Below are 27,575 nucleotides of genomic sequence, written 5' to 3'. Positions count from 1 at the left end.
GTCGCAAACTGATCAGGCCGTGGTAGCTTTAAGATTGCTTCAAAGTTACATCAATGAATCTTTATTAGATTTCTTAACCTAAAATAAGCAACACTCTCTATTGACTTAACTTGTGGAATTAACATGAATTTCCGGTGCGGAAAGTTGTATCTATCAAAAAGTGTCCAATGTAATATATGCATATTCTTATTATTATAAACATTTTGGGTCTATCTTGGACACTCGAATAGTATTTTGCGGTACTCTTATATTATCTTCGACATGCTGATGTTAGTTTAGACATACTGATTTTTATGATGGACATGCTTATATTATTTTGGACACGTTTTTTATTAATTTTGAAGTGCGTATTATTTTGGACAAGCTTATATTATTTTGGACATGCTTATTATTAATTTGAAATGCTTATTATTATTATTTTGGACGAGCTTATGTTATTTTGGTAAAGCTTATTATTATTTTGGACATGCTGATGTTATTTTGGCCATGCTTATTATTAATTAAGTAATTAATTGTTATATTAAATTTTTAATAATATAATATATGGACAAATAAAGAACATTTATGTTCATTAAAGTCCCTTTTACAATTATAGTCTTTAACTTACGTTCATCGCAGCGTATTCCTTTCCATCCATGAGCACAAGAACACCCAACGTGTTCATTGCAGACCAAAGCCCCCTCACAACTTCTTCCATGGCCTAGGTCAATACACGGGATGATTATATCATTACCGATGTTCCCTTCTCCTAGAGCTATGATTTGTTTGAAGAACGTAAAAACAACAACAATTTTAGTAGAAGATAAGCATCAGACTCCAGCATTGTACGTGTTACAATAGATTAATGAGGTTGAAACAATCTCATTTACATATATATATATATATATATATATATAGATAGATAGATAGATAGATAGATAGATAGATAGATAGATAGATAGATAGATAGATAGATAGATAGATAGATAGATAGATAGATAGATAGATAGATAGATAGATAGATAGATAGATAGATAGATAGATAGATAGATAGATAGATAGATAGATAGATAGATAGATAGATAGATAGATAGATAGATAGATAGATAGATAGATAGATAGATAGATAGATAGATAGATAGATAGATAGATAGATAGATAGATAGATAGATAGATAGATAGATAGATAGATAGATAGATAGATAGATAGATAGATAGATAGATAGATAGATAGATAGATAGATAGATAGATAGATAGATAGATAGATAGATAGATAGATAGATAGATAGATAGATAGATAGATAGATAGATAGATAGATAGATAGATAGATAGATAGATAGATAGATAGATAGATAGATAGATAGATAGATAGATAGATAGATAGATAGATAGATAGATAGATAGATAGATAGATAGATAGATAGATAGATAGATAGATAGATAGATAGATAGATAGATAGATAGATAGATAGATAGATAGATAGATAGATAGATAGATAGATAGATAGATAGATAGATAGATAGATAGATAGATAGATAGATAGATAGATAGATAGATAGATAGATAGATAGATAGATAGATAGATAGATAGATAGATAGATAGATAGATAGATAGATAGATAGATAGATAGATAGATAGATAGATAGATAGATAGATAGATAGATAGATAGATAGATAGATAGATAGATAGATAGATAGATAAGTTCAGGAAAAATGGCTATTATAAGAAGCAATAATACAAATAGCAGAGGAAATCCGCGAGGAAATTTAATCCTCGAAACACGTGACTGAAAGATGGCAGAGAACAACGTTAATGTCAAATATACGTCAACCTGTCATTGACACGTCGAATGATACCGAGCAGGTCAAATGGAAAAAAAAAATCAAACATATTTCTTTTTTTGACTTTTAAACCACGCGAAGAGAGCGGCTGCTATAACAATCAATTGAAAATTAATTAGATAATTCTTCCTCAATTTTTAGCTTACTATTGGAACGCACGTCAAGGAGAATGGACCAAAGTTTATATCTTCTCACCAAGTGACTATTGACTGAAGAAGGATCAATTTTACGGAAATACCACCCCTTTCTCAGTCACCTTTCTTGGGAATAAGAAGGCACTAATACATGTTACGTTACGACGGAGAAAGAAGACTGAATTATAGTACTGCACCAATCCTTGAAATATGATAATTTTGAAAGTTTTGCAAAGCTGTCAAAGTACTCTGTATTTAAAATTTCATAAACATATATCTTTAAACTTTCTTGTAGAAATGTTCTTTTCCACTGTGGATAAATGACTGACATGTTATAAAGAAAAACAATGGTATTTTTCAATGGGATTGCCAAATGCAGAATAAATAAATATATATATATATAAATGTAAATGTATATATAAATATATATATATATATATATATATATATATATATATATAAAAATATATATATATATATATATATATATATATATATATATATATATACAGGGTAATAGCCACGCCGGCCGGCGGCGGCCGGTGGTAACCGCCACTCACGCCTACCGGCCGGCATTGGAAGTGAATAAACAGTCCACCGGCCGGCACAAAAAATAGTAAAATGCTTGTGAAATACAACAAAAGTAACAAATTTATCTTTCCCTTGCCGTAAAACATGATAATAACGTCACCTTTTTCTGTTATTTGCCCCTGGACCCCACCAGGGGCCCTTAAGCGGGCCCCTGGACCCCCGGCCGTGAGATGCGAGAGCTTCGCTCGCTACGCTTCGCAAATTTATTTAACCAGCACTCACAATCTCCTAGCTATAACCCTATATATATATATATATATTTATATATATATTTATATTTATATATACATTTACATTTACATACACACACACATATGTTTGTATTACATTCAGACCGAGGACCCCATTGTATTTCCCATTGTTCAAATCCATGTACCCTAACCTTTACAATACCTCATACAATAGAATTCTTCCGAGGACGTGGTGATTCTATAGAAATCACAACCGAGGACCTGAAATTCCTTTGTTCAGGTCCTCGGTCAGATAGCAAAACAAACGCACAGGCATACATACACACACACACACACACAAAGATCGATTGATATTGCTTACGATCACAGTTTTGTTTTCCAAAGCCGTGAAGACATTGACAACGGCCGTTATCTGCACAGTATCCGCCATTGAGACAAACAGGACATTGCAATATGCAAGAAGGATATCCATATTTGCCATCTGGACAAGCTGAAATAAGGAAGAGGAGGAATATATTCAGGATTAAACCTCTCCATTTTGTTCTTCTTTCATGCTATCCAAAGATGACATATTTTCTAATACATCTCCGGCACTGATTAGACATCAGTCGTAGCCAGTGGCGTTAATATGAGCAACATGGCCGCGATCGATGCGGCAAGCGAAACTGGTCCCAAAAGGAGGTTCCAAATTCACCAATGCCCAGCCATGGTTGGGGATTGATGCTCAATTCCGGGGGTGGAGGAGGGGGGAGGGGAAGGGGGGAGGTGGAGGACATGTGGCCACTTATTAAGTTTGGTACGCTCAGCTTCAACCTATACAAGGGGTACCAAAGCAGGTGTTGTGTTAACATTTGTATCCACATGGTAGCGCAGTGTGATACTGTACATGCGCAATAGGTTACATTGCCAATATTTCACCCAAAGCTGTAACATTTGGTACTCTACATGAAAATTGTCAATTCATAGAGGCTACAAAACTTATTAGCCTGTATAGGTGCTTTGTTTCTTCTAGGTCAATTTTCAGATATTTGCTATTCATATTTTCTTTTTTCTTCTGATTTTGTGGACCCCATAGATCAGAGACTCTGTGGGAGGGTAGGTGGGTGGGGGGGGGGGGGGCGACAGGTATGCATCTGCCTGGCCGGATTAACTGTAACTGATGCTCTAAGCACAGCCAAAAACAATGGTACCACCTTTGCTCTTCCATTACTTAAACTGACCAGACAGGAAGACTCAGGAAGACTGCTGAAAGTGAAATAAAAGTTTGAAAATTTGATCACACTTCTTAAGTTTTTCTTGGCCCAGAACCCTACAACTATATATAGTTAATCGAAACTTTATTCCGGAGTCGACGTAAGTTGAGTGTGGCAGTGAAAGAGTTTACCCACCGAACTTAAACATTTTCAAGTTTATACCAGCCGTTTTGGGATTCCGACATGTCCAGCGTTGTAAATGGACTGCCTCCCAAATCAATGATGTTATGATATGATACTCATGTTATACGGCTAGAACCAGAGATATAAACATTCGCTTCTGATCGTCATTTTCCAGGAAGGTCTCTCAATTAATGATTGTTCGATTAGGATGGTTGATTCAGTAATTATTCGAGAAGGAGAATAAAAAGAAAAAAAAAGAAGAAAAAAAAAACAACACAAAAACAGGCCAACGAGTGACCTTATAGAGAGCGACTCTCCTTTCGCAGTTAAACATGTGACGTGGGACATTCCGAGACTGAGTTGCTTTCTACCTATAGCCAACTTGAAAATGACAATGAGTAAAGTATGCCGTTAATAAAAATAAAAATAATAATAATAATAATAATAATAATAATAATAATAATAGTAATAATAATAATAATAATAATAATAATAATAATAATAATAATAATAATAATAATAATAATAATAATAATAATAATAATAATAATAATAATAATAATAATAATAATAATAATAATAATAATAATAATAATAATAATAATAATAATAATAATAATAATAATAATAATAATAATAATAATAATAATAATAATAATAATAATAATAATAATAATAATAATAATAATAATAATAATATAAAACATATGCAAATGATCTCGATAACATTTAGTTTTGTCTTGCAGTTTGCATTCAGCTTGGCTTGTTGTATTCAAGATCGTCTGGCCTGAAGCCTTGGAGAAGTGTCTGGCTGTTTTAATATAGATAGAGCAAGCATCATAAAATCCGCACCCACACCCCTCCCCCCCCCTCCGTGTTCCTTCTATAGCCTACCCCTATCTGATGAACCTCGTTAGAGCAGTACACTTACGTCGGACAATCACGATGAAGTAGGCGTGCTGCTTGGCGTTTCGCCCGACCGGTCTCCTATAGGCCTCATAGATTCCAGCATCGGCTGTGGTCACACGTTTGATGTGAACACAGGGGGAACCATTCCACCGTCGCAATTTCTCTGTTCGTTTTCCGTCGATTACCCACTCAAGTTGGTTAAGACAGTTCTTCGGTAGTTTGGCGTCATCCACGCACAGAGTGAGTTCTTCACCGACACTAACCACGAAAGAACGTTTGGCGTCCTTTGGTATGAGCACTATATGTAAACAAACAATTAACAACCAGTTTGATTTAACTTAATGCTATATAGTGGTCTCCATGCTTTTGATTGCTTTTCTTTCTTCGATAAAGTGCATGAAACGTGATATGAAGAACACGTGATCATTGGATAATAACGTCAAACTAACACTTTATCTATAGCAATCCTTGCTTTTTAATTGGCGAATTATTAAGAGTTGCTTCTGCCAGTTCAATCAGGGAGTTGTTACATAACAACTTCCTGGTTTAATTGGTCTATAATTTAGTGTTTAGAAAAATTCTCCATCCCCGCCCCCCCCCAAAAAAAACCCCACCATCTATAGATTCGTTACCATAGTTTGAATATTCCCAGCTGTGATTTCTTAGTGAGGTAAACCTCTGAAGTTTTTTTTCCCCAGGTATTTAAGTGTTCAGTATAACTAAGTGTGTCCCAAAACTTCGCGTATTGTACATAATAGCTGCCGTGTTTGTAAGTTCAAAATTGTAATATATTTTTGGGGTGCAATATTACACCGCGAATTTGTAGAGGATTCGCCCCCCCCCCCCTTACTTAGTCGAGTGCTTGGCATCAATACTTAAATAATTACAAAGCAAGCACAGTCAGAGATATTACCATTACATTTGACCTTTGACCTTGACCTATACGTTTTCGATTCGGTCAATTTGGCGAAATTACCGTATAACCACTCTACGCTTATCTATATGATATTGTCGTGAAGTCAAACGGAGAATGCGACTTCAGTGCCTTTAAAAGTAACATAGGCTAGAACAGCATACATATACTGGTGATTCTCTCTCTTTATCTATCTCTCCCCCCCCCCACCCACGGCTCTCTCCACCCACCTCCTCCCCTCTCTCTCTCTTTGATATATGGACACGCGTACACCGATAAAATAGTGAATGAAGAATGTCCAAGCGTCAAACTTTAATCTATGGATTTATTCAGTTTTCAAGGATCATTGAAATAGCTCAGAAAAACAGAAAGAAGAAATGGAAAATTCCAACTTATGCTAATTGAGAACACGAGAAAGGGAACGATCAAGTGTAAATTAGTAAAATAGTCTAACTTAGGAGCTGTAAATGAATACTTATCAATCCATCTTGCACTCTCTGTCGGTAATTTCTTGATGTTCCCTTCCCTCATCCTCCACCACTCTCTCTCCACCCACCTCTTTCCACCTCTCTCCAGCTCTCTCTCCTCCCCCCCCCCTCCCCCTCCACATCTCTCTCCAGGCGTATGTTATTTAAAATGATTATAACTAGTTACCGTCTTGGTTGTACAACAGTACCGGGGTATGCCTCTTGACATAGAAACTGTTGAAGTTACAATGATAGACACCAAATCTCCCATCTTCACTATGGGCCTCGTCTGGTTTGTGTAATGTTAAAGTTTCCGCAGCAACAGGAATGTTGGTCACGCAGGTCGGTTCAGGCTAACAAGAAAAACAATGAAAACAAAAAATATCCTATATGCAACTTGGAAATATAATTGGATGTCATTATATGTAAAAAAGTAAAAAAAAAAGATACACTTTTATGGCTTATTCATTGCCATTCCATTTACCCATGGGCATATAGCTCGTGGGTATTGGGGATTGGGGGGTATAACGTATTACAAAGCAAAGATATGTATGTTTTTTTTGTATTTTTTTAATTTTGAAATATTTTGTAAATGTATGTAGCAGCAATAGACTGAATCATGTCACTACGGCAATTCAGCTTATGATGTTTTTTTTTTTCTGTTTTTTCTTTCTTCTTTACATAATATTTATTAAATTATTATCAAAGGCAAAACAAATAATTAGCCTTGATCTCAAATGTCGTATTTTCAAGTCGATGAAATTCCCAACTGTATCGAGGAAAACATTGGCAGCTAGTAAAAGTATTCAAGGATAACCAAATCAGCAAGAAATTTCGAATCCCCGGAAGAATCGATGAGTTAACCTGCAGTCGAATATAGCCTACGTTTCAATTGTTCTCGAGTTAGGAACAAGAAGATGAGATTGAGGTTTCAATTAACAGAGTAGACGATAAGCGCATACTCTTTTCTGTCACGGGTTATACCATCTTAAACCTAGCCTCGGCCATATGTATAGGTTAGTATTTCATGGATAGGCCTCATATGTTTTGCATGTTAGGCTATCCATTGATGTGAAGAGATGAACATTAGAGATGTATTATGCGTAGACTTTATTTTTTTGTACCGTCTAATGTGACCAATGCTAGAATATTACAAGAAAGTTAAGATTCCGGAAAATATAACCCGATACGTCGTTTCAGGTAAAACAGCAGACAACGATATGTTAGGTGTGCATCTAAAAACATGTACATTAAAGAAACTAAAAATAATAACGGTAAATTGTGTTGATTACAGTTAAGTTTTGTGTCCATTTAAAAGTAGTAAGTATCATTGGAAATACCTTAGTAACAAATAAATAATTTTAATAAACGGAATTCCGTGCAACCTTAGTAGATTGTTATAACTTTGTATAAATTTTGTCAAAATAACTTACATTTGGACCTCGATACAACGGCCTTATCTGCAAAGGAAGAAGTTGTCGATAAATGGATGCTATAAAATTCAGATAATGATAATAATAATAATAATAATAATAATAATAATAATAATAATCATAATCATAATCATAATAATAATCATAATCATAATCATAATCATCATCATCATCATCATCATCATCATCATCATCATCATCATCATCATCATCATCATCATCATCATCATCATCATCATCATCATCATCATCATCATCATCATCATCATCATCATCATCATCATCATCATCATCATCATCATCATCATCATCATCATCATCATCATCATCATCATCATCATCATCATCATCATCATCATCATCATCATCATCATCATCATCATCATCATCATCATCATCATCATAATACTAATACTAATACTACTACTACTAATAATAATAATAATAATCGTCGTCGTCATCATCATCATCATCATCATCATCATCATCATCATCATCATCATCATCATCATCATCTTCATCATCATCATCATCATCATCATCATCATCATCATCATCATCATCATCATCATCATCATCATCATCATCATCATCATCATCATCATCATCATCATCATCATCATCATCATCATCATCATCATCATCATCAACTTTTTTTTCAAACTGCGAAAGATGCTTTATGCATGCATTTCAAAGGTCTACATTTCTGACGAACATATATTGACGGGTAACATTTAACATTAATACTGAATATTTGACATATTTTACGCCATCATTCCATCTACCAGGTAATGTTTTAGTATCACAAGATGCTTTTACGAACATATCCAACCCTACCTTGAAGCTTAAAGTTAACAAGGCAGCATTATACTTCAGTAGATGCTGTTTTGTGTTTTCGTAAAATCCGATGGCCGGCAATATGGACACTAACTACATGCATGTAGCGCCATTAAGCACCTCTACGTAGGCATGCACAGGTATCCAAGTTAGCAATAAATTTAGGACAGAGGAATAATGTTTCATCCATGGATGAACAAAAGTTGGAAAGATGAGGAAATGGGAAGTGAGACACAGCCCGGTAACACGGGTTAAATAACAGGTAGGCCTTTGTCGAACTAACCTGGACTAACCTGGACTTTGTCGAGTTACCCTGGACTTGAACCAGAAAGCTTTGAAGTTTCAGTACAGGGGAAGTGACCAGTTAATTAAACTCGTATAAAGCTAGTTGGGGATTGACGTATCACACATTAACATGATATGCTATAACAATTATGCTGGGAGAAGATAATGAATAAAGCAATCTACTTACAAAAAGGCCGTCTCTCCCATTTGCTGAGGTTCCAGGGACACCTACCTCACCCTAAATGCAAATAAGGAAAACAACAAATAAATATACCCATCCAGTTTCAATATCTAGCATCTTTCTTTGTCTCCTTCAGGATTTCAACCATGTATACTTCAAGATGATGAGGTGGAGTAAGGAGAGGGAGGGGGGGGCGAGGGAAGACCGAGTTCCCCCAGACTAAAATCAGGGGAATTCAGCCCCTCGACTGAAAGGCAGCTTATTACAAAAAGAGTTCCTATAGTTTACGATAAATGTATAACGTGCATATAATCAGTACAACTTAAACAGTCAAAAATTCTTCATTGGGCAAAAATTTTCTATATATATATATATATATATATATATATATATATATATATATAGTTTCAGATTGAGGCCGGTTCACTTGCCACACTTGAAAACTCCTAACTTGCTGCTTATACAACTTTTAACTTCATAAAAAAGTAAAGAGCGTGTACCTTAACTGTTATTAATCAAAGGGGGAACGTTTGAGGTTTTTCACAACAAAACTGGGAGTGAAACGTGACCCCCCTCTCCCTCTCCCTTCGGTCCCACCGTATCTTGATTGGCCACACTATCTCCTTTCCTAGTGTCACCGATGTGTCGGCCGATGACTGTCTTTAAGTTCAACACACATGGGCCTATGTGAAACGGTAGAGTAATAAATGAACACTATGATAGGCAACCATTGGATATAGATGGTCAATATTATATTCGTTCAAACGTACTACGCTTAACTAGTTGCCATGCCATCAGCTTTTACGGTAATACTTCTAAGACAGCAACTCACAAAATCTCCATCTCTTCCCGACGGTCCTGGAAGTCCTGGCGGTCCAGGCACACCCTGAGAAAGGATTAAAGAGGTTATGAAATGGAAAAAAAAAATCTTTCTCATCGTATTCTGTATACTCGTAGCTTCCCAATGATACCCAATTTGTGTCAAACGAAGCTTGCATCCTCGAGGAATAAACGATCAAAAATTCTAGGGTAATAAAAACTTTCGAAAAATTGTTGTATTTATGGTAATGCGGCGTGACGTCAGTCGAGGAACTCAGCTCACTTCCGAGACGCTATGTTTACATTCTTAAACGTCTGAGAACACACAACATTGCACTGTTGCAGCGCTCCGTAGTAATTGAGATTTGGTGTTTGGAGTTTGTTTTTACGTAAATTTATCTCGTTACTGTTAAATATGCCGAGCCGATATGTGATATCAGGTTGCTCCACCACAAGTAAAGACGGATTTCTACTGCAAGCTTTTCCAAAAGATGATAGAAATCGAAGAATTTGAACACGACTCGCTCAAAACACTACACATACACAACGTTATGAGTGCCTGTAGGCCTACACTGATTTCAAATTACTTGTTATGACCATAGCCTAGGCCTCCTCGATACAGCAAATGACGATTTTGGGGGGGGGGGGGTTATCTAATATTTTGCACAAAACTTAAAGCCAGTTGGTTTCAGAACAATCACTACTAGATCTGCAAGGTTTTTTTTTGTGCAGGTAAAACTGGCGTTGTGTTGTGATTTTGAGTAACAGTTGGATGATACAATTACACGGGCTAGCCTGTTATACAACGTCTATTAGTTAGGTCTAGACCCATGGTACCACTACTAGTACTATGGTTGCACTTGCACTGTACAGAACGTCACATTTTCCTTGCACTGTAAGACAAGTTAAGTAGTAGGATCATTGACATTCGAGATAATTTAAATCATATGAAGGTCTTAATAACGGTGGTTTTGTTTATACTCAACCGATCAGTTTCGGTTCAGGGTCGTCCAAACGTTCTGCTCGGGGACTTCACACGGCAGCGACGCGTCTCGGCCATCGGGATCGTTTTACAATTCTTCTGCAAGGGGCTCAATTGATAGGGAAAAACACCGATATTATCTTCATCACCCTCAAAACTATTTCCCCCGCTTGTTCCTCAAGAAAATAATTTTAGTCAAAGCTTACGAATGTCCTGAGAGGTGAAGTCCTATTTCGTCGGAATCGGAAGATTCGAGAGAAGACTATTGATGAGAAGAGTGTTGTGGTTACAAGTTGTAAACTGTATAATGCCGTATCGGTAAACAGCGGGGAGTCGGCTTTGGCTGAAATGGTTCCTTTGATGACGTCAGATGAACTGCTGTGGGCAGCTTTGCTTTTTTTTACGAGTGGCAGCTCGAGAGGTCTCTAGGGAATACTTTGACAGCGAATTTCTGGCGTTTGAAGCCGTATTTACGGAAAGTTGTGCATGGGTGGTGTTGTAGTAATGAAGATAAACCATTCCAAGACATGAAATTTTTTCATTTCATAACCTCTTTAAAGATAAGAAGGTGGCCAACATCAGATATGATTAATGATCATAACTTGATGTTATCATCAAGATCATGCTATGCTTTACAATGGGAGCTTGCAAACATCTGTGATGAATGGATTGTTTCAACATTAGTCAAACTTCTATATGGAAACCGTATTGTATATGTCGTTTAACATGTATTCCTGCCAGTTCGTAAAGTGTGCACAATAATGTACACGTTTTTGTATACCTACTTTGTTCACAAGTTCGCGTTTTTGTATACATAGGTTGTGCATACGTACGCGGTTTTAGATACCAAATTGAACAGGGTTTATATATATATATATATATATATATATATATATATATATATATATATATATATATATATATATATATATATATATATATATATATATATATATATATATATATATATATATATATGTATATATATATATATATATATCTATATATATATATATATATATATATATATATATATAAATAGTAGTGGTCCATACTGATAATATAAAAGATAAACAAGCGAATATTCTTAACAACGACATACTGCTATATTTCGGAGTGGTCACCACTCCATCGTCAGGCAATTGTACAAGATCAATTAAATACAAGTGCTAATATACATCCGAAGACGACAATAGTGATAAACATGAGTGAATTTTTAAACTAGGAATGATTAGAACAACCAGCAATAAAAAGTAAATAGGGATTAGAATAGCTTCAACCCGTAGCTCGCTACGTTTCAATTTAAGTCAGCATTTAAGTCTTTTATTAGGAGACTCTCCTTAATCTACCTCCTGAACCACTGGGGTTCATTACCAATAGCGGCACAATGGTCAACAAAAGTAGGCAGATTATGTTTGTGCGCAGTACAATGAAGGTTAATAGCGCCTTTCTGACCACCAAAAGAGCTCATCAGATGTTCTTTGAATCTATCCTTAAGCCGTCTATTGGTTTCTCCGACATAAAAGGAATCACAGTCCGGGCAGTTTATCCTATATACAACATTGTTGGCATAATCTAACTTATAAGCATCCTTGAAATTGAACAAAGCAGAAATTTTATTTTGATATGAATATTGTCATCACAAAACCCTTTAATGTAACTACCTAAAGTCTTAGCGAGTTTATCACTGCTGGGGCCACAGTATCGTAATTTAACATAAACAGTATTTTCTTTGGTCTCCCCATGATCAAATTTAATTACAGGACCCATGCCCAGTTGTTTTCTTAATTTAGAAGTATAGTTCTCCATTTCATGCAACAACTTCCTAGGGTAACCCCATTTAAAGTAAAAATGCGTCTAGTAAATTGCAATTCATGAACGAACAAGGAATCCGACGAACACAATCTACGTGCGCGTTCATGCAAAGCCTTAATAACCGCAATTTTATACTTTTTGGGGCACCAGGATTTCCAATTAATAAACAACCCTGTAAAAGTTTTCTTACGGAAAACGGAAGTGGCGATAGTGTCAGTACCGCTGGAACCAACCATTCTGAAAATGTCTATATCTAGAAAAGAACATTTACCCCCGTATTCCATTTCTTAAGTAAAATTGAATTGATTTATGAAAAGAGTTCAATACCTGTAGAAAATCATCCACATAGTCTGCTGAAATAACTACAAACATGTCATCCACATATCTTCTATAAAAGTTAAGTTTAGGACAAATTTGGATCAATTTCTCCTCAAGGTGGCACATAAACAAGTTGGCTAAACAGACACTCAAGGAAGAGCCCATGGCACACCCATCAATTTGCTCATACATTGAATTGTTAAAAATAGATCAACACGTTCAATTGTACAAACAATGCGTTTTTGTATATATATGTAATTTAGAATAACATCAATTTTATATTCAATAGGAACATTGGTGAATAAAGAAAGTACATCAAAACTAGCCATTAAAGAGTCATGGTTCAGAGAAAGATTCTGAATGTCCGAACAGAAACTGAACGAATTTCGTGAAACGGCGTTCCATAGTATTTTGGTGAAGATATTTGCCCGTAACAGTTGGACTCTGATTTAAACTAAAACAATACTTACAACACTTCCAGGAGTTGCTGGAGTTCCTGCAGCGCCTTTAACTCCCTTAGCACCCTACAGTAGGGGAAAAACAAATATCATGATCATGATCATCATCATCATGATGATCATGATCATGATGATCATCATGATCATGATGATAATCATGATCATCATCGTCATCATCATCATCATCATCATCATCATCATCATCATCATCATCATCATCATCATCATCATCATCATCATCATCATCATCATCATCATCATCATCATCATCATCATCATCATCATCATCATCATCATCATCATCATCATCATCATCATCATCATCATCATCATCATCATCATCATCATCATCATCATCATCATCGTTCTCATCTTCCCCCTTCCCTCATTATTGTGATCATCATCGTCATCGCCCTCCCCTTACAGTCGTTAACTTCCATCCCCCTCACAGTCGTCATTGTTGTCGTCCTTCCCCCTCACAGTCGTCATCGTTATCGTCCTTGCCCCCTCACAGTCGTCATTGTTATCGTCCTTCCCCCTCAGAGTCGACATTGTTGTCTTCCTTCCCCCTTACAGTCGTCATCGTTATCGTCCTCCCCACCTCATAGTCGTCATCGTTCTCGCCGTCTCATAGTTGTCTTTGTCATCTATGTCGTCACCGTGTAGTCGTATTCATCGTCGCCCTCGACAATCACGATCTTGGTCGTGGTCATCATCAATTTGATGGTCGTGATTGTAATCTCCACCATATCGTCCTCGCTAACGTGGTCGTCTTCCCCGTGTCAGTATATTCCTCGTCCCAGCAATTCGTCACGACCTCACCCTTGCCCTTGTTCTCGCAATCACCACCACCACTATCCCCGTCATCGCAATCACCATCACTATCAACATCACTACCACCATCGTCATCTTCGTCGTCATATATCCTTCTCGATCGCTGTCGTCACTGTATTCGTGCTTGTCATCGACGTCCCCATTATTACCTTTTCCATATTTGGTTTTGTCTTTGACTTACCGCAAACCCATCAAATCCATGATCTCCGGGATCTCCGCCAACAGCAAATATCGACTAAATATTAGGAAAGAAATATTACCATATGATTTTAATAACTTATCAACTTATCAAATTGTTTAATACGTGAAAAGGAAATAAGTGCAAGTTTTATATTAAAGGAATTCATAATTGACGAACCTTCAAATATTACTAGCATCGATACAGCAGGCAACCTAAACTTTTCACAGCCAAGCAGAGTTACACATTTCATGAGTTTGAATCCATTCCAGGTATATGCAGATCAAATTGTGTTTGTTTTTTAAAGCTTTTAACACTCCCCCCCCCCCCCAGTTTTGCATGTTTTTTGGCTTTGGAAATCTTACTCCCTAAAAATAAGCAAAATTACCTCAATATAATACTACTACTCTCTGGTGTCTGAGCTTAGAGGTGCAGAGCATAGCAAACAGCATTCAAAGTTAATGGATATATACTTAGGCCTACACTACAGCAGTAGCTTATCAACGAATGTGTCAACTTAAGGGTATGAAAGAACTTGACACAGCAGACATTTTGTGGTCCAACTCTGCTCAATTGTACGTTGCATAGGCACAAAACATTAATTATTTTGAGATCATCATTTCTAAGGAACTACACCTATGAAAAACGCAGACAATTGAGTGATTTGGAGTTTTCGTTGATAGACATGACATCGTTAATCAAATCCTTAGGGTGGGAAGACTCGCGCAAAAAGAAACGTCTAATGCCGGTAATCTGACCTAGCTTCAAATGAGGTGTAACAGAAGTGTTAGACACCACCATCGATCCCAGAAAATACGCACACAGCTTGCTACCTTCGGTAATTAGACACTAGTGTACAGTCAGTACATACAGCTGCGGTCAATACCCACAGCACAGTGTACAAACGATACAGCGATGGACATCTCAGGTCCAGCTAAAGATAACAAGGTATCACGTTTCATTACTATCTGCATTTTGTAGCGACGAGCCGAAAACTTCACTTGCAAGAAAAGGAAAGGTAACTTTTTCAGAGCGCAGCACTGTTATTTCTCTTCCACTCAATTCAAAGTTGCAATAACACTACGTAATGTTCACTTTAGAGCCTTTATAACGCACAATCTTCTCGAACGCAATTTGTTTCATAATGTAAGGAGAAATATCCGTATGTCAGGTAACAAAATTGACCTCGTCATTAATAATTAGCATGATGCCTATCTTTCTGCAAAATTATGTACTGGGAGTTAATCCCAGGGCCTGTATATGGATAATGTTGGCGAGGTCTTATATTTGTAACATTTCTCATACTTGTATTGTTCACCGAACATGTTGATATAAATTCTATATAAAATTGTGAGAAGGCATGGCAACGCTTATATTGTGAACGCCGGTAGGGTGGGGGGAAAAAAATCGAAAACATTATTCAGGTTGAATTTATCCTCAGATATGCTGATGATTTGAGTTGTAAACATGTTTATATAATTGTATAAAATATAGTTAGTTTAATATTTGTATGCTGATATTAACTTGTAACATGAGTATAGATTTTTCTTCAGACATAATTATGTGAAACGGATGGTGTTTCTCTACATATAACTGGTCGACACTTCACAATCATGAACAACAAGTTAAATTTAAACGAATACAGAACCGATGAGATACTAACGTCTATAATTAAGCCTGGAGATGCAGTTTGGGTTGAAAGCGTGCAGTCCGGCTGCCAAACAAAAATTATCAACAAGATTGAGTAGCAACATTAATCATAATTATTTTCAATACGTAAGAGTTAGAGTAGAGAGCCTGATGTTTCGATCTTAGCAGGATCTTCTTACTGGAAACTAACATAAAGTAAGAACACAGTTAAGAGACACAGACGGACGGACAGACGGCAAAGAATATACCAGAATAGTGCCCCCAAAAATATAATGAATAGAGCAGACTTTGAAAGTGAAATGGAACGAAAGTGGATTATAACATAGGAAAACCTGTGAACATGGAAATGATGAGAAAGGCTGAAGGGTTGGGGGGGGGGGTGGTCACTACCCCTTCTGTTTTAAAAAGGAACAATAACTCCAATACTCTGGATTCGCTTACTTGAATGTTAGGACCTTAGATTTTTTTTTTTAAATGGCTTCAGTAAAACACGACGTTTTTTGTATTACTTCTGGAACGGTGTGACGTCATTAATAGCGCTCGTGCCGAAAAAAAAAAAAATAGAATGCTGAAATCATATTCACTTGACATTGGGTATCTAGGGGTAAGAAAGGAAAAAGGAGACCGGAAGTGAAAAAAGTGTATCACCAACTTACCTGTGGTGCATCAACGCCTGGTTTTGGCAGGGCACCTTCACCCCCCTGCAAGATTAATAAGAAGTTTATCGGCAATTTTCATAAATTTATCTCGAAATTGTGTTCACCTATTTCTTCAAATAATTGAATAGCTAATATTTTATCCTGATTTTAATAACAAGAAAATTTTAAGAAGAAAGAAAAAAAAACACGTTCACTTTCTTAGAAGCGTGAATCACGGTGGCATACGAATAATAATAATAATCATAATAATCATGATAATCATGATAATCATGATCATCATCATGATCATCATCATCATGATCATCATCATGATCATCATCATGATCATGATCATGATCATGATCATCATCATGATCATCATCATCATCATCATCATCATCATGATCATCATGATCATGATCATGATCATGATCATCATCATGATCATCATCATCATCATCATCATCATCATCATCATCATCATCATCATCATCATCATCATCATCATCATCATCATCATCATCATCATCATCATCATCATCATCATCATCATCATCATCATCATCATCATCATCATCATCATCATCATCATCATCATAATCATAATAATAATACAAAATATTGGTACTAACATTAAAAGAGAATAACTTACTTTTGGACCAGTCCCACCTTTCTCACCCTTGGGGCCAGGCGGTCCTTCTGGACCCTGTTAAAAAACAATTCGAAAATCAAGGTATAACTTATTTCAATTAGAGCTACTTCATGTGTAACAATTAATTCAACATCTCTATTCTACTACAATATACATGTATTGATATGCTTTGCAATTGAGTCAATCCCTAGGTATATAAATGCGCAAGATATTTCGTGTTTTTTTTTTGTCTGCATAGTCATAGTCTTTATAGTCATAGGCGTAAGATTGAGGGGTGGGGAGGGAGCTTAGGATTGAGGGTGGGGTGGTTAGGGGGACATGCATCACATAGCCTATTCCTTGCTTAGGTCTAGGTCAGAAGTAAACGTTTCACGCTCTGAAAAATGAGCTTCCACACTTATCCCGTGTTTTTTTTTATGGGGAAGTGGGTGGGGGAGGGTTGGGTGCGGTGAGGGGGGGGGGGTTCTTGCTACGCAACTGTTACATTAGTTTAGTTTATAGAGTGATCAGTAAACCTCGTCGTTATAAATCGCGATCATTACGGCCGATGGAATGATTCGGATTTGACTGACAAACTCCTCCGTCACTCGCGAATTCTATTTGGTAGAAGTTTTAGAGATTTCCTCTGTCGATAAGTGATTGAAATGTGGCAAAGAAAAAGCTGGCGACTTTCTTTGTTCAACTGCCATGGTGACATCGTTCTTTTGCTTCTTGCTCTTGTCGTCGCTTTAGCTGCCAGATGTACCCAAACACATCCGTCAGTCTGGGCAGTCGTTTAAAATCCCATCGGGACCCTTTTCTAGGACAGTCAAGGTATTACGAAGGGTCACCAAGAGGTCAGAACCAAAGCACACGAAAACGCGCAGCATCTTCAGGTCAAAAGGGGAGACCTTCTCACCGCAGACTAAAGCATCCGTTAATAGAATTACGTTTACATTTTTCTGTACTCGGTTTCCAATCAGCATGATAATTTGTCATTTACTTTAAAAATTACTAAATATCTTTGCATCAAATTAATAATTATTAAAAATAACAAATAACAAATTCCGTTTGACTGAAATAAGTTGAATGGAACAGCGGTATGATCCGTAGCTCATCGTGGTAAAACAAATTGTACCGTGGCTTCCTTCTGACAGCGCCCATCCCTCGCCACCCCCCCCCCCCCTACCTCCCTCGCCACCCCATCCCCAACCCCGTACCGCCTTACAGGGATCGTAAGATGTTAACTCAGTTGACATAGCGGCTGTAGGGCTTTTTAACCCTTGAGGTCACTGGTTCTTCCCAGTTGGTCCATAAATAAATATATATATATATATATATATATATATATATATATATATATATATATATATATATATATATATATATTATATATATTTATATATACAATCTTACCAGCAGATTTGGCTTCGGGGGTTCCCCCTTTTCACCCATTCTTCCTTTCACACACTGTTCGGAAAGATTGTCACAAACGAAGTATTGGTAGGATTATTTTGGAAAAATTGATATGTTAGAAAGTAATTAATGACGCATGACCTTGTTTGGTCATTTCTATGTCGTCAAACACTAACCATAAAGAAAACAAGCTTGAATAAGTAAACTTATTGACTTGAGAAATATAGCATAAAAGCGATATAAGTAACTTGACTTGAGAAATATAGCATTAAAACGATATCAATAATCAGTTTGAGATACAACTTCCTGATGTAAACAACTTTAATTATAACGTAATAATCATTAATCAATTGATTTGAGAAAATAACCTACTGACGTATCAACATCTTACTGTGAAAAAAAAATATGCCACAAAGATAGTAACCAATTGATTTGGGAAATAGCGCCCTCAATTGACAAGGTTAACTTAAGAAAGAAATACATGCCAGCATTATTCAATGGATTAGAGAAAATCACAGAAAACTGATATTAACAGCACAACGATATGAACCAGTTGATGTATCAGCATCAACTTTTTTTTTCCTGATTAACTACGTTCTTTGACAATATAAAACGAATGACGATATAACAATATTCAGTGATCAATATCATGGATTGTAACTTTCCTTGATCAATAACAATGTTATATTTCATAAACAGCATAACAAGTTTAAGATAAAAACAAAACCAAAACCGAATTGTAAAATTCAAATAAAAATCCACTCACTGGTGTTCCTTTTCTGCCCTTTATTCCTTTCGCTAATTGACGGCACTGCAAAATAATATACGTTTTGTAAGTATGTAAGTATCATTGTAGATTAAGTCTTGTTATGTTGCTTAGGAGACATATTATCGGGGTTTGCCTCTAAAGTTTTGAAACAGAGAAGGATTCAAATCTATATATACTAAAAAAACTGCTGTTTACGAAGGTAACATTAATAAGGCTACTATGATTTTATTTTTGTATAGCAGAAAAGTTTCTCATATTGAGCAGAAAAGGAATAATCATCTCGCGCCAGTGCAGTTTTAAATGATGCAAATACCGCTCTTTTAAGTTGTGGCGTCCTTCCAATAAGAGTTGTTGCTTCTAAATACCACACGTACAGAAAGTAGAATATTTCCACTCATAAATATTATATTAGTCAGTGCTTTCTTGACCAATTGTACTAATGAACATTCTAATGACCGAATTAACATCAGAATAAATTTTCATGAAAATGCCAATGAATTGTACTACACTTTTATTGAGGGCCGGCTACGTGTTACGACACACCATTAGTATACAACCATGCATATTCGGTACGCTATGTAAGCCCGGAATCCAATGCATGACACACATCTTCAGCGTGAGCCTATGCTGCTACTATAATATTACCAGGTACGCGTAACCAAACTACCGATTATAGTGGGCCTAGCCTACACCATTACCAGGTATGTAACCAAACTACTGATTAGTAGGCCTAGCCTACTACTATGCCTCATTGAAGGTAGCAGCCACTAAGAGCAGACACTAACAGCAGCCACTAAGAGAAAAGGACAGTAAGACATGACACACAGTACTACAACTGCGGTCGTGTGTTTTAGTTATAACTGGCGCTGCGGTCGAGTGTGTTGTTCAATTAGTGCGTAAATAAGAAAGGTTTTTTTTTCCTTCTAAAATCGATTAATTTTAGTTATGGAGCCTACTGGGATGTCCGGTTAGCACCACATTAAAGTATAAAGGTTTCTCGTTCACGTGGTATACCTCTACTATCGGTAACAAAAATGATTTCTTGACACTTTCTACTTTGATGTGGTGCTAACCGGACATCCCAGTAGGCTCCATAACTAAAATTAATCGATTTTGAAAAAAATAAAAAAATTAAACAGCTTTCTGATCATTACACATTACGTATATACAGCGCGTTTGGAGATGTCCGTATCGGGGTTAAAACTTTAAGGCCACTTTTGGTCAGGAAATCATTTTTGTTACCGATAGTAGAGGCATACCACGTGAAAGAGGAACCTTTCTACTTTGATGTGGTGCAGTTTTCTGATCATTACACATAACGTATATACAGCGCGTTTAGAGACGTGGTATACCTCTACTATCGGTAACAAAAATCGATTTGAAAAGAAAAAATTTTAAACAGTTTTCTGATCATTACGCATTACGTATATACAGCGCGTTCAGAGGGTGGTCCGTATCGGGTTAAAACTTTGAGGTCACTTTTGGTCAAGAAATCGGTTTTGTTACCGATAGTAGAGATATACCACGTGAAAGATGAACCTGTCTACTTGAATGTGGTGCTAACCGAACATCTCAATAGGCTCCATAACTAAAATTAATCGATTTTGAAGAAAAAAAATCAATATTTTAAAACTTCTAGGCTACTTTTGGTCAAAAAATCGGCTTTGTTACCAATATTAGAGGTATAACACGTGAAAGAAGAAATTTTATTCTTTCATGTGATGCTAACCGGACATCCTAACTAGGTCGATAACTCAAATTAATCGATTTTGAAATAATAATATGTTTGGATCATAACACATTACCGCTTTTCGAGCTAATTTCCCCATTTGCATCCCACTCCTGTTAGGATCGAACGGTTTGTAGCCATCGAATTTCAATAAATCAAAGTGTTACTGACTGTTTTTTTCATACCACGTGTAAGAGGAATAATTTAACATCGTCATTGTACCTCTCTTGAATGTTGCATATTCTCATAAATTAATTGTTTAGACATTTGAAAAAGAAAAAAAAATGGTATAAAAATTGCCGCAATTTACGCCTTTCTCCACAAGATTTGGTAGGATTACAAGTTTCAGTTCAATATGGATGCAGAAATCGTCCACCATTAAATTCCAGAATTATATCAAATGAAAGAGCAACATCTCATCTCTCATATGGTGCAATTATTGGCATTTTACAGTATGCATAGCGTTAATTATTATCGCTTTAAAACAGGTAAGAACAAGTAACAGTCTTGTTATTGTCCGCTAATTTAGGCTGCCCTTAGTAGCTGCTGGGGATCCACTTTTCCGCCACAGCGTACCCAGCGCTCGTCACAGTGTACAAACATCAGTGGCCAACGGCGTGTAACGTTGATGTATACACTATTGGCTGCTCTTAGTGGCTGCTCTTAGTGGCTGCTACGTTCAAACAGGTCTAGCCGCCTCATTGAAGGTAGCAGCCACTAAGAGCAGACACTAACAGCAGCCACTAAGGAAAAAAGGACAGTAAGACATGACACACAGTACTACAACTGCGGTCGTGTGTGTTTGTTATAACCAGTGTTACCAGCGACAGTTGACGAAAAAACGCTAGATTGGCGAAAATAAAACCCCAAACGCGCTGTATATACTTAATGTGTAATGATCAGAAAAATGATTTTTTTTTTCAAAATCGATTAACTTTAGTTATGGAGCCTACTAGGATGTCCGGTTAGCACCACATTAAAGTAGAAAGGTTTCTCTTTTACGTGGTATACCTCTACTATCGGTAACAAAAATGATTTCTTGACCAAAAGTGACCTTAAACTTTTAACCCCGATACGGACATCTCTAAACGCGCCGTATATACGTAATGTGTAATGATCAGAAAAATGGTTAATTTTTATTTTTTTCAAAATCGATTAACTTTAGTTATGGAGCCTACTGGCATGTCCGGTTAGCACCACATTAAAGTAGAAAGGTTCCTCTTTCCCGTGGTATACCTCTACTATCGGTAACAAAAATGATTTCTTGACCAAAAATTGCCTTAAACTTTTAACCCCGATACGGACATCTCTAAAGGCGCTGTATATACGTAATGTGTAATGATCAGAAAAATGGTAAATTTTTATTGTTTTCAAAATCGATTAACTTTAGTTATGGAGCCTACTGGCATGTCCGGTTAGCACCACATTAAAGTAGAAAGGTTTCTCTTTTACGTGGTATACCTCTACTATCGGTAACAAAAATGATTTCTTGACCAAAAGTGACCTTAAATTTTTAACCCCGATACGGACATCTCTAAACGCGCCGTATAGATGTAATGTGTAATGATCAGAAAAATGGTTAATTTTTATTTTTTTCAAAATCGATTAACTTTAGTTATGGAGCCTACTGGCATGTCCGGTTAGCACCACATTAAAGTAGAAAGGTTCCTTTTTCACGTGGTATACCTCTACCATCGGTAACAAAAATGATTTCTTGACCAAAAATTCCCTTAAAGTTTTAACCCCGATACGGACATCTCTAAACGCGCTGTATATACGTTATGTGTAATGATCAGAAAAATGGTTAATTTTTATTTTTTCAAAATCGATTAACTTTAGTTATGGAGCCTACTGGCATGTCCGGTTAGCACCACATTAAAGTAGAAAGGTTCCTCTTTCCCGTGGTATACCTCTACTATCCGTAACAAAAATGATTTCTTGACCAAAAGTGACCTTAAAATTTTAACCCCGATTCGGACATCTCTAAACGCGCCGTATAGATGTAATGTGTAATGATCAGAAAAATGGTTAATTTTAATTTTTTTCAAAATCGATTAACTTTAGTTATGGAGCTTACTGGCATGTCCGGTTAGCACCACATTAAAGTAGAAAGGTTCCTCTTTCACGTGGTATACCTCTACTATCGGTAACAAAAATGATTTCTTGACCAAAAGTGACCTTGAAGTTTTAACCCCGATACAGACCCTTCTCTAAACGCGCTGTATATACGTTGTGTGTAATGATCAGAAAAATGGTTAATTTTTATTTTTTTCAAAATCGATTTACTTTAGTTATGGAGCCTACTGGCATGTCCGGTTAGCACCACATTAAAGTAGAAAGGTTTCTCTTTTACGTGGTATACCTCTACTATCCGTAACAAAAATGATTTCTTGACCAAAAGTGACCTTAAAGTTTTAACCCCGATACGGACATCTCTAAACGCGCCGTATAGATGTAATGTGTAATGATCAGAAAAATGGTTAATTTTTATTTTTTTCAAAATGGATTAACTTTAGTTATGGAGCCTACTGGCATGTCCGGTTAGCACCACATTAAAGTAGAAAGGTTCTTCTTTCACGTGGTATACCTCTACCATCGGTAACAAAAATGATTTCTTGACCAAAAATTGCCTTAAAGTTTTAACCCCGATACGGACATCTCTAAACGCGCCGTATAGATGTAATGTGTAATGATCAGAAAAATGGTTAATTTTTATTTTTTTCAAAATCGATTAACTTTAGTTATGGAGCCTACTGGCATGTCCGGTTAGCACCACATTAAAGAAGAAAGGTTCCTCTTTCACGTGGTATACCTCTACCATCGGTCACAAAAATGATTTCTTGACCAAAAATTGCCTTAAAGTTTTAACCCCGATACGGACATCTCTAAACGCGCTGTATATACGTTATGTGTAATGATCAGGAAAATGGTTAATTTTTATTTTTTTTCAAAATCGATTTACTTTAGTTATGGAGCCTACTAGGATGTCCGGTTAGCACCACATTAAAGTAGAAAGGTTCCTCTTTCCCGTGGTATACCTCTACTATCGGTAACAAAAATGATTTCTTGACCAAAAGTGACCTTGAAGTTTTAACCCCGATACAGACCCTTCTCTAAAGGCGCTGTATATACGTTGTGTGTAATGATCAGAAAAATGGTTAATTTTTATTTTTTTCAAAATCGATTAACTTTAGTTATGAAGACTACTAGGATGTCCGGTTAGCACTACATTAAAATAGACAAGTTCGTCTTTCACGTGATATACCTCTACTATCGGTAACAAAAATGATTTCTTGACCAAAAGTGACCTTGAAGTTTTAACCCCGATCCGGACATCTCTAAAGGCGCTGTATATACGTAATGTGTAATGATCAGAAAAATGGTTAACTTTTATTTTTTTCCAAATCGATTAACTTTAGTTATGGAGCCTACTAGGATGTCCGGTTAGCACCACATTAAAGTAGAAAGGTTCCTCTTTCACGTGGTATACCTCTACTATCGGTAACAAAAATGATTTCTTGACCAAAAGTGACCTTGAAGTTTTAACCCCGTTACGGACCCTTCTCTAAAGGCGCTGTATATACGTAATGTGTAATGATCAGAAAAATGTTTAATTTTTATTTTTTTCAAAATCGATTAACTTTAGTTATGGAGCCTACTGGCATGTCCGGTTAGCACCACATTAAAGTAGAAAGGTTCCTCTTTCACGTGGTATACCTCTACTATCGGTAACAAAAATGATTTCTTGACCAAAAGTGACCTTGAAGTTTTAACCCCGTTACGGACCCTTCTCTAAAGGCGCTGTATATACGTTGTGTGTAATGATCAGAAAAATGTTTAATTTTTATTTTTTTCAAAATCGATTAACTTTAGTTATGGAGCCTACTGGCATGTCCGGTTAGCACCACATTCAAATAGACAGGTTCGTCTTTCACGTGATATACCTCTACTATCGGTAACAAAAATGATTTCTTGACCAAAAGTGACCTTGAAGTTTTAACCCCGATCCGGACATCTCTAAAGGCGCTGTATATACGTAATGTGTAATGATCAGAAAAATGGTTAACTTTTATTTTTTTCCAAATCGATTAACTTTAGTTATGGAGCCTACTAGGATGTCCGGTTAGCACCACATTAAAGTAGAAAGGTTCCTCTTTCACGTGGTATACCTCTACTATCGGTAACAAAAATGATTTCTTGACCAAAAGTGACCTTGAAGTTTTAACCCCGTTACGGACCCTTCTCTAAAGGCGCTGTATATACGTAATGTGTAATGATCAGAAAAATGTTTAATTTTTATTTTTTTCAAAATCGATTAACTTTAGTTATGGAGCCTACTGGCATGTCCGGTTAGCACCACATTAAAGTAGAAAGGTTCCTCTTTCACGTGGTATACCTCTACTATCGGTAACAAAAATGATTTCTTGACCAAAAGTGACCTTGAAGTTTTAACCCCGTTACGGACCCTTCTCTAAAGGCGCTGTATATACGTTGTGTGTAATGATCAGAAAAATGTTTAATTTTTATTTTTTTCAAAATCGATTAACTTTAGTTATGGAGCCTACTGGCATGTCCGGTTAGCACCACATTCAAATAGACAGGTTCGTCTTTCACGTGATATACCTCTACTATCGGTAACAAAAATGATTTCTTGACCAAAAGTGACCTTGAAGTTTTAACCCCGATCCGGACATATCTAAAGGCGCTGTATATACGAAATGTGTAATGATCAGAAAAATGGTTAATTTTTATTTTTTTCAAAATCGATTAACTTTAGTTATGGAGCCTACTGGCATGTCCGGTTAGCACCACATTAAAGTAGAAAGGTTCCTCTTTCACGTGATATACCTCTACTATCGGTAACAAAAATGATTTCTTGACCAAAAGTGACCTTGAAGTTTTAACCCCGTTACGGACCCTTCTCTAAAGGCGCTGTATATACGTTGTGTGTAATGATCAGAAAAATGTTTAATTTTTATTTTTTTCAAAATCGATTAACTTTAGTTATGGAGCCTACTGGCATGTCCGGTTAGCACCACATTCAAATAGACAGGTTCGTCTTTCACGTGATATACCTCTACTATCGGTAACAAAAATGATTTCTTGACCAAAAGTGACCTTGAAGTTTTAACCCCGATCCGGACATCTCTAAAGGCGCTGTATATACGAAATGTGTAATGATCAGAAAAATGGTTAATTTTTATTTTTTTCAAAATCGATTAACTTTAGTTATGGAGCCTACTGGCATGTCCGGTTAGCACCACATTAAAGTAGAAAGGTTCCTCTTTCACGTGATATACCTCTATTATCGGTAACAAAAATGATTTCTTGACCAAAAGTGACCTTGAAGTTTTAACCCCGTTACGGACCCTTCTCTAAAGGCGCTGTATATACGTAATGTGTAATGATCAGAAAAAATGTTTAATTTTTATTTTTTTCAAAATCGATTAACTTTAGTTATGGAGCCTACTGGCATGTCCAGTTAGCACCACATTAAAGTAGAAAGTTTCCTCTTTCACGTGATATACCTCTATTATCGGTAACAAAAATGATTTCTTGACCAAAAGTGACCTTGAAGTTTTAACCCCGATACAGACCCTTCTCTAAAGGCGCTGTATATACGTTGTGTGTAATGATCAGAAAAATGTTTAATTTTTATTTTTTTCAAAATCGATTAACTTTAGTTATGGAGCCTACTAGGATGTCCGGTTAGCACCACATTCAAATAGACAGGTTCGTCTTTCACGTGATATACCTCTACTATCGGTAACAAAAATGATTTCTTGACCAAAAGTGACCTTGAAGTTTTAACCCCGATCCGGACATCTCTAAACGCGCTGTATATACGAAATGTGTAATGATCAGAAAAATGGTTAATTTTTATTTTTTTCAAAATCGATTTACTTTAGTTATGGAGCCTACTGGCATGTCCGGTTAGCACCACATTAAAGTAGAAAGGTTCCTCTTTCACGTGGTATACCTCTATTATCGGTAACAAAAATGATTTCTTGACCAAAAGTGACCTTGAAGTTTTAACCCCGATACGGACCCTTCTCTAAAGGCGCTGTATATACGTTATGTGTAATGATCAGAAAAATGTTTAATATTTATTTTTTTTCAAAATCGATTAACTTTAGTTATGGAGCCTACTGGCATGTCCGGTTAGCACCACATTAAAATAGACAGGTTCGTCTTT

At 36.3% G+C, this 27,575-nt stretch overlaps 1 protein-coding gene across 1 annotated transcript in view; it reads right to left on the bottom strand.

Annotated features, from left to right (window-relative positions):
- The window catches only part of LOC139970021 (uncharacterized), a 49,122-nt gene that overhangs the window by 1,864 nt on the left and 19,683 nt on the right, over positions 1–27,575 (bottom strand). The window contains exons 9-22 of the mRNA XM_071975557.1: positions 19,648–19,692; positions 18,882–18,935; positions 17,487–17,540; positions 16,853–16,897; positions 16,210–16,260; positions 14,550–14,603; positions 13,547–13,600; positions 9,975–10,028; positions 9,149–9,199; positions 7,840–7,866; positions 6,594–6,759; positions 5,049–5,324; positions 3,103–3,231; positions 608–754 (exon numbers count right to left, since the gene is read on the bottom strand). Of these exons, the coding sequence (XP_071831658.1) occupies positions 608–754; positions 3,103–3,231; positions 5,049–5,324; positions 6,594–6,759; positions 7,840–7,866; positions 9,149–9,199; positions 9,975–10,028; positions 13,547–13,600; positions 14,550–14,603; positions 16,210–16,260; positions 16,853–16,897; positions 17,487–17,540; positions 18,882–18,935; positions 19,648–19,692 (1,207 nt within the window). The remainder of the gene's footprint in view (positions 1–607; positions 755–3,102; positions 3,232–5,048; positions 5,325–6,593; positions 6,760–7,839; positions 7,867–9,148; positions 9,200–9,974; positions 10,029–13,546; positions 13,601–14,549; positions 14,604–16,209; positions 16,261–16,852; positions 16,898–17,486; positions 17,541–18,881; positions 18,936–19,647; positions 19,693–27,575) is intronic.

Source organism: Apostichopus japonicus, chromosome 1, assembly GCF_037975245.1.
Source record: "Apostichopus japonicus isolate 1M-3 chromosome 1, ASM3797524v1, whole genome shotgun sequence".
Lineage (NCBI taxonomy): Eukaryota > Metazoa > Echinodermata > Holothuroidea > Aspidochirotida > Stichopodidae > Apostichopus > Apostichopus japonicus.
Note: the sequence above shows the minus strand (reverse complement) of the source record. Positions and strands in the feature narration are given on the sequence as shown.